This window comes from Osmerus eperlanus, unplaced genomic scaffold, assembly GCF_963692335.1.
Source record: "Osmerus eperlanus unplaced genomic scaffold, fOsmEpe2.1 SCAFFOLD_44, whole genome shotgun sequence".
Classification (NCBI taxonomy): Eukaryota; Metazoa; Chordata; class Actinopteri; order Osmeriformes; family Osmeridae; genus Osmerus; species Osmerus eperlanus.
Genome location: NW_026911093.1, coordinates 189390 through 197500, shown reverse-complemented (window position 1 = coordinate 197500; position 8111 = coordinate 189390). Strand labels below are relative to the sequence as shown.

Here is an 8111-nt window from a genome sequence, read left to right as displayed (position 1 = left end):
TGTGTGGTGTGTGTGTATGGTGTGTGTATGGTGTGTGTGTGTGGTGTGTGTGTATGGTGTGTGTGTGGTGTGTGTATGGTGTGTGTATGGTGTGTGTGTATGGTGTGTGTGTGTGGTGTGTGTGTATGGTGTGTGTATGGTGTGTGTGTGTGGTGTGTGTATGGTGTGTGTGTGTGGTGTGTGTATGGTGTGTGTATGGTGTGTGTGTATGGTGTGTGTGTGTGGTGTGTGTGTATGGTGTGTGTATGGTGTGTGTGTGTGGTGTGTGTATGGTGTGTGTGTGTGGTGTGTGTATGGTGTGTGTGTGTGGTGTGTGTATGGTGTGTGTGTGGTGTGTGTATGGTGTGTGTGTGGTGTGTGTGTGTGGTGTGTGTATGGTGTGTGTGTGTGGTGTGTGTATGGTGTGTGTGTGGTGTGTGTATGGTGTGTGTGTGGTGTGTGTATGGTGTGTGTATGGTGTGTGTGTATGGTGTGTGTGTGTGGTGTGTGTATGGTGTGTGTGTGTGGTGTGTGTATGGTGTGTGTGTGGTGTGTGTGTATGGTGTGTGTATGGTGTGTGTGTGTGGTGTGTGTATGGTGTGTGTGTGGTGTGTGTGTGGTGTGTGTGTATGGTGTGTGTATGGTGTGTGTGTGTGGTGTGTGTGTGGTGTGTGTGTATGGTGTGTGTATGGTGTGTGTGTGTGGTGTGTGTGTATGGTGTGTGTGTGGTGTGTGTATGGTGTGTGTGTGGTGTGTGTATGGTGTGTGTGTGTGGTGTGTGTGTGGTGTGTGTGTGGTGTGTGTATGGTGTGTGTGTGTGGTGTGTGTGTGGTGTGTGTGTGGTGTGTGTGTGGTGTGTGTGTGGTGTGTGGTGTGTGGTGTGTGTTGTGTGGTGTGTGTGTGGTGTGTGTGTGGTGTGTGTGTGTGGTTGTGTGTGTGGTGTGTGTGTGGTGTGTGTGTGTGGTGTGTGTGTGTGTGTGTGTGTGTGGTGTGTGTGTGTGGTGTGTGTGTGTGGTGTGTGTGTATGGTGTGTGTGTGGTGTGTGTATGGTGTGTGTGTATGGTGTGTGTGTGTGGTGTGTGTGTGTGGTGTGTGTGTGGTGTGTGTGTATGGTGTGTGTGTGGTGTGTGTATGGTGTGTGTGTGTGGTGTGTGTGTGTGGTGTGTGTATGGTGTGTGTGTGGTGTGTGTGTATGGTGTGTGTATGGTGTGTGTATGGTGTGTGTGTGTGGTGTGTGTGTATGGTGTGTGTATGGTGTGTGTGTGTGGTGTGTGTGTATGGTGTGTGTGTGGTGTGTGTATGGTGTGTGTATGGTGTGTGTGTATGGTGTGTGTGTGTGGTGTGTGTGTGTGGTGTGTGTGTGGTGTGTGTATGGTGTGTGTGTGTGGTGTGTGTGTGTGGTGTGTGTGTGTGTGGTGTGTGTGTGGTGTGTGTGTGTGGTGTGTGTGTATGGTGTGTGTGTGGTGTGTGTGTGGTGTGTGTGTGGTGTGTGTGTGGTGTGTGTGTGTGGTGTGTGTGTATGGTGTGTGTGTATGGTGTGTGTATGGTGTGTGTGTGGTGTGTGTGTGGTGTGTGTGTGTAGGAGGGTGAGCAGGGCCAGTCACCCCTCAGGGTCTCCAGAAGGAACTCTCCTGGCTGCTGACATCCTGCACAGGTTCCGGCAGCTCCGCATGGATCACACCTGGACTGACTCCCACTATGCCACGCTGCAGTTCCCCTCCAGGTCTGTAGGGGGTGGTGTGTGTGTGCGCGTGTGTAGGACCCAGAAGAACAGTCTGGACTTGGAGAGGGAGGTGTTGAGAGTGTGTGTGTGTGTGTAGGACCCAGAAGAACAGTGTATGGGTGGTGGACTCGGAGGGGGAGGTGTTGGAGGAGATTCCTCTGGAGAACCCTGCAGCCTACTGTGCATACAGTGCTAAAGGCACTGCTACGGTACACACATGCTCTCATGTACCCTGTGTGTTCATACATGTGTGTATGTGCATGTACGTTTGTGTGTATACATTTGCGTATATGTGCATGTGTGTGTATATGTGCATGTGTGTGTTTGTATACGTGCAAGTGTGTGTATATGTGTGCTTATGTGTGTGTGTGTGTGTGTATGTGTGTGTATACATGTATATGTGTGTGTGTAAGCCTGTCCCGTGCTCTCTGAAGGGAGGAGTGGTTTATGCAAACTATGGACGGCAGGAGGACTTTGATTGGCTGCGTTCGGCAGAGGTGTCTGTGGTTGGCTCTGTGGTGGTGATGCGTGTGGGGGGCGGGGTCAGCTATGCGGAGAAGGTGTGGCACGCCCAGCGAGCGGGAGGAGGCGGCGCTCTCATCTACCCCGACCCCGCAGACATCCCCCAAGACCCGCGCAGGCTCGGCCTCAACAGCCACACGGCCATCTCTGAACACGTATGTAACATGTAACACGGCCATCTCTGAACACGTATGTAACATGTAACACGGCCATCTCAGAACACGTATGTAACATGTAACACGGCCATCTCTGAACACGTATGTAACATGTAACACGGCCATCTCTGAACACGTATGTAACATGTAACACGGCCATCTCTGAACACGTATGTAACATGTTACACAGCCATCTCAGAACACATATGTAACATGTAACACAGCAATCTCAGAACACATATGTAACATGTAACACAGCAATCTCAGAACACATATTTAACATGTAACACAGCCATCTCAGAACACATATGTAACATGTAACACAGCAATCTCAGAACACATATGTAACATGTAACACGGCCATCTCTGAACATATACCTGGAGCTGTACACTCTACCTGGAAATATCTGAACACGTATGTACCATCTATCACAACTACATAGCTATCTCTGAACACTGTTTTAAACATGTTTATGTGAACATATATAAACATGTATTTATTACAACACTACCATTTCCCTTTGTTGTGCCCAATCACAGGTGCACCTGTGTTGTGCCCAATCACAGGGCAGCACTAACCCTAACCCAATCACAGGTGCACCTGTGTTGTGCCCAATCACAGGGCAGCACTAACCCTAACCCAATCACAGGTGCACCTGGGATCAGGTGATCCGTTCACCCCAGGCTTCCCCTCCTTTAACCACACCCAGTTCCCGCCCACCCAGTCCTCAGGCCTGCCACTCATCCCTGCACAGCCAATCAGTGCCAACGTGGCCTCCAAACTGCTCAGGTAACCCCTTCCCCCAGACTAACCCCCCCATACTAACCCCTCCCCCCAGACTAAACCCTCTCCCCCCAGACACAGCCTAACCCAGACCAACCTTAAACCCCCCTCTCCCCCCAGCCAGCTGTCAGGCCCAGCATGTCCCCGAGGGTGGCAGGGCCGGCTGGCCTACGTCAGCTGTGTCCTGGGCCCCTCCTTCACCTCCCACCCCGGCAGGAGGCTGCGCATGGAGGTGCACAACCACATGGCACCTGTCCTCATCAACAACATCTTTGCCTCCCTAGAGGGCAGGTTGGAGCCAGGTGAGGGGAGGGCGGGCTGGAGCCGGGTGAGGGGAGGGCGGGCTGGAGCCGGGTGAGGGCGGGCTGGAGCCGGGTGAGGGCGGGCTGGAGCCGGGTGAGGGGAAGGCGGGCTGGAGCCGGGTGAGGGGAGGGCGGGCTGGAGCCGGGCGTGGGGAGGGCGGGCTGGAGCCGGGTGAGGGGAGGGCGGGCTGGAGCCGGGCGTGGGGAAGGCGGGCTGGAGCCGGGTGAGGGCGGGCTGGAGCCGGGCGTGGGGAGGGCAGGGGGGGGAGGAAGGAGGAGGTAGGGGGGAGGAGGCAGACTGGGACCTCCTCCAGACCAATGTGTGTAAGCAATGTGTGTGTGTGTGTGCAAACCAGACCAGTACATCATCATGGGAGCCCAGAGGGATGCGTGGGGGCCGGGGGCGGTGAAGGCCGGGGTGGGGACCGCAGTGCTTCTGGAGCTCGCTCGCACCTTCACCTCCATGGTGCAGAACGGTAACCACAACCTCACCACAACCTCACCACAACAATTACAACATTGTGTGTGTGTTTATGGTGTGTGTGTGTGTTTATGGTGTGTGTGTGTGTGTGTTTATGGTGTGTGTGTGTGTTTATGGTGTGTGTGTGTGTGTTTATGGTGTGTGTGTGTGTGTGTTTATGGTGTGTGTGTGTGTGTTTATGGTGTGTGTGTAGGGTTTTTCCCTAGAAGGAGTCTTCTGTTTGTCAGTTGGGACGCTGGAGAGTTTGGACATGTAGGAGCTACAGAGTGGTTAGAGGTAAGATCTCTCTCTCTCTCTCTTTCTCCCTCTCTCTTCCTCCCTCTCTCTCCCTCCCTCTCTTTCTCTATCTCTCTCTCCCTCCCTCTCTCTCCTCTCTTTCTCTATCTCTCCCTCCCTCTCTCTCCTCTCTTTCTCTATCTCTCTCCCTCCCTCTCTCTCCCTCCCTCTCTCTCCTCTCTTTCTCTATCTCTCTCTCCCTCCCTCTCTCTCCTCTCTTTCTCTATCTCTCTCCCTCCCTCTCTCTCCCTCACTCTCTCTCCCTCCCTCTCTCTCCCTCCCTCTCTCTCTCTCTCTCTCTCTCTCTCTCTCTCTCTCTCTCTCCCTCCCTCCCTCCCTCCCTCTCTCTCTCTCTCTCTCTCTCTCTCTCTCTCTCTCTCTCCCTCCCTCTCTCTCCTCTCTTTCTCTATCTCTCTTACTCTCCATCTCTCTTCCTCCCTCTCTCTCCTCTCTTTCTCTATCTCTCTCCCTCTATCTCTCTCCCTCCCTCTCTCTCCTCTCTTTCTCTATCTCCCTCCCTCTCTCTCCCTCCCTCTCTCTCCTCTCTTTCCGTGTCTCTGACCTCTGACACTGTGGTTGCCAGGGTTACCTCTCTATGCTGCATCTGAAAGCCGTGGCATACTTCAGCCTGGACCAGTGCATTATGGGTAATCACTCCTCATCCAATCACGTTGACTCTTTTCCTTCTCTCATCCAATCACATTCACCCTTCTCCCTTTTTCGTCCAATCCTGTTGAAGGTGATGATATTCTGTCTGCCTACACCAGTCCTCTGCTAGTGGACCTGATAGAAGGAGCCATCAAACAGGTCTGTGTGTGTATGTGTTTACCATGTATTTACTACATGGGAAGTGGAACTACACACACACAGTCAAATGTGACTGTGTGTGTGTGTGTGTGTGTGCAGGTAGAGCATCCCAAGCATGTGGGCCAGAACATCCACAGCCAGGCAGAGAAGGAGGGAGGCAGCTGGAGGATGTGAGTCTAACCCTGGTTGGAACACCTGACATCAACCCTAAACCCAGACCTCTCATCCCTCTCCTCCTCTCCTCATCCTTTTCCTCTCCTCCAGTATCAAGCCTCTCTACCTGAACAGTGGAGCGTACAGTTTCACAGCCTTCGCTGGAGTCCCAGCCATGGAGCTACGCTTCACAGAGGTCAGATTCTGACCCCCCCAAACTCCTACCCCTCACCCCTAACCCCTCACCCCTAACCCCTCACCCCCTAACCCCTCACCCCCTAACCCCTCACCCCCTAACCCCTCACCCCCTAACCCCTCACCCCCTAACCCCTAACCCTCACCTCCTCCAAACCTCCCTAGACACCCTCCAAACCCAGTGTGTGTGTGTGTAGGAGCGGGCCTACCCGTTTGTCAACACCCCGCTGGACAGCCCCAGCCGCCTCCAGGAGGTGCTGGGGGGCCGTCTGGGGGCGGTGGGGCGGAGCCTTGGCCAACTGGTGGGGCTGATGGTGCTGCGATTGGCTCACGACCACATCCTGCCTCTACGCATCACTTCCTACTCTCACACTGCCTTGCAGTTCAGCGCCCAACTCAACAAACACTCCACCGAGCTGCAGGTACACACACTCGTACACACACACACACACTCATACACACATACACACTCATACACACACACTCATACACACACATACACACACACTTATACACACTATACACACACACTCATACACACACTCATACACACCCTTATACACTCATACACACACATACACACTCATACACACACACACATACACACCCTTATACACTCATACACACACACTTATACACACTATACACACACACACACTCATACACTCACACACACACTATACACCCACTCATACACACACACACACACACTCACACACACATACATATTCATGTTCAGTGTTAGTTGTAGTTGTAGTGTTTATGCAGGTATACTAAAGTGTGTGTGTGTGTGTGCAGGCGCGGGGCCTTTCTCCTCAGTGGGTGTTCAGTGCCAGAGGAGACTACAGCAGAGCAGCAGAGCGGCTGCAGACGACCATCATCAACAGTGACCTGCAGGATGAGACCATGACACGCATACACAACACCCGCATCATGAGAGTAGGCACACATACATTCATACACACAGACACACTCATACTTTCATACTGTCTGTGTGTGTTCCAGATAGAATACTACTTCCTGTCTGTGTGTTCTAGATAGAATACTACTTCCTGTCTGTGTGTTCCAGATAGAAAACACATTCCTGTTTGTGTGTTCCAGATAGAATACTACTTCCTGTCTTCTTGTTCCAGATAGAATACTACTTCTTGTCTGTGTGTTCCAGATAGAATACTACTTCCTGTCTGTGTTCCAGGTGGAATACTACTTCCTGTCCCAGTACGTGTCGACTGTGGAGACTCCGTTCCGGCATGTTCTGCACGGCCGAGGCGAGCACACACTGAGCGCGCTCACCGAGCACCTGGCCTTGCTGACCTCCGACCCTGAGCGCTTCGACGAGGCACGTTTCCGACGGCAACTGGCGCTTTTCACTTGGACCCTGCAGGGGGCTGCCAACGCCCTGAGCGGAGACGTCTGGAACATAGACCATGCCTTCTGATCCTCACACACACACACCACACACATCACACACACCATACACACACCATACACACACACATCACACACACATCACACACACATAATGTTTTTACATTATGTGTGTGTGAGTCTGGAGCAGGTGCGCCAGACTCCTAGCATACTACCTAGTGTACCACCTAGCATGCAACCTAGTGTACCAACTAGTGTACCAACTAGCGTACTACCTAGCATACAACCTAGTGTACCACCTAGCATACAACCTAGTGTACCACCTAGCAGACTACCTAGTGTACCACCTAGTGTACCAACTAGCGTACCACCTACATCCTAGTGTGCTATCTAGTATACTACCTACTTCCTTGTGTGCTAAATTCCAATTCTAACCACCTCCAGGTCAGGGGTCAGAGTGCAACAGCGAGGTGAGCAGGGTGTCATGACAATGAGTCCTGACTGGTGATTGGTCTGATCCTTTTGTATGTGAATGATACTAACTACCAGGGTTTGAGGTTAGAGGGCAGGGTTTGATGTTAGAGGGCAGGGTTAGGAGGTTAGAGGGCAGGGTTAGGAGGTTAGAGGGCAGGGTTAGAGGTTAGAGGGCAGGGTTAGAGGTTAGAGGGCAGGGTTAGGAGGTTAGAGGGCAGGGTTAGGAGGTTAGAGGGCAGGGTTAGGAGGTTAGAGGACAGGGTTTGATGTTAGAGGGCAGGGTTAGGAGGTTAGAGGGCAGGGTTAGGAGGTTAGAGGGTTAGGTTAATGTCCAATCTCCTGCATCTGGTCTGTAATGTAACAGATTATCGGGGGGAGTGTGTCCCATAATTATGACAGTCTGACTGTCAGCCACAGAGCGGTATCTGCTGTCAATCATGCAGTTACTGGCCAGGGGTCGGAGTGTAGGGGCTTGAGTGATCTGACCCTTGACCCCTGATCCCCTGACCCTTGATCCCTGGTCTGTGACCGTGGAGGTTTCTGCTGCTCCAGGGAGACCAGTGATACAATGTTCTACTGGGTTCTGCTATGTGCTACAATGTTCTACTGGGTTGTACCACTGGTCTCCAATAAACATAATGTTTCCTGAAGTACTGTGTCAGTGTGCTAATCAGTTCTGAGTGTTGTCTCCTGTGTCTTGTTTGGTTTAATATTCCAGTCCCTGTTTTGAGTCCAGTCTTGGTTGTTTTGAGACAATCTGCTTTAGAACACCTACAGTGTTAGATAAGATTATAAAACGTTATTGTCCATTACATTTACATAAAATGAAAATGTGCCTTGGGTGTTCTGACAACACAGAACAACAACTAAAATACATTTTCAGCAGCAACAG

The 8111-nt window shown here is 52.0% G+C and overlaps 1 protein-coding gene across 4 annotated transcripts in view; it reads left to right on the top strand.

The window, feature by feature from the left end:
- The window catches only part of tfr2 (transferrin receptor 2), a 14942-nt gene extending 7079 nt beyond the window's left edge, over positions 1–7863 (top strand). For 2 of the 4 annotated variants that reach the window (XR_009929180.1, XR_009929181.1), the window contains exons 5-20: positions 1562–1702; positions 1800–1911; positions 2137–2379; positions 3030–3169; positions 3284–3465; positions 3822–3941; positions 4140–4222; positions 4806–4869; positions 4962–5029; positions 5129–5199; positions 5294–5378; positions 5575–5799; positions 6176–6316; positions 6573–7295; positions 7341–7404; positions 7543–7863. Coding sequence is in view for 1 of the 4 variants with exons in the window: in XM_062455176.1 (XP_062311160.1) it covers positions 1562–1702; positions 1800–1911; positions 2137–2379; positions 3030–3169; positions 3284–3465; positions 3822–3941; positions 4140–4222; positions 4806–4869; positions 4962–5029; positions 5129–5199; positions 5294–5378; positions 5575–5799; positions 6176–6316; positions 6573–6815 (1918 nt within the window). In the remaining 3 variants the exon portion in view is untranslated. The other 2 variants (XR_009929182.1, XM_062455176.1) reach the window with 2 other exon arrangements.
- Positions 7864–8111: the final 248 nt, after the last annotated feature.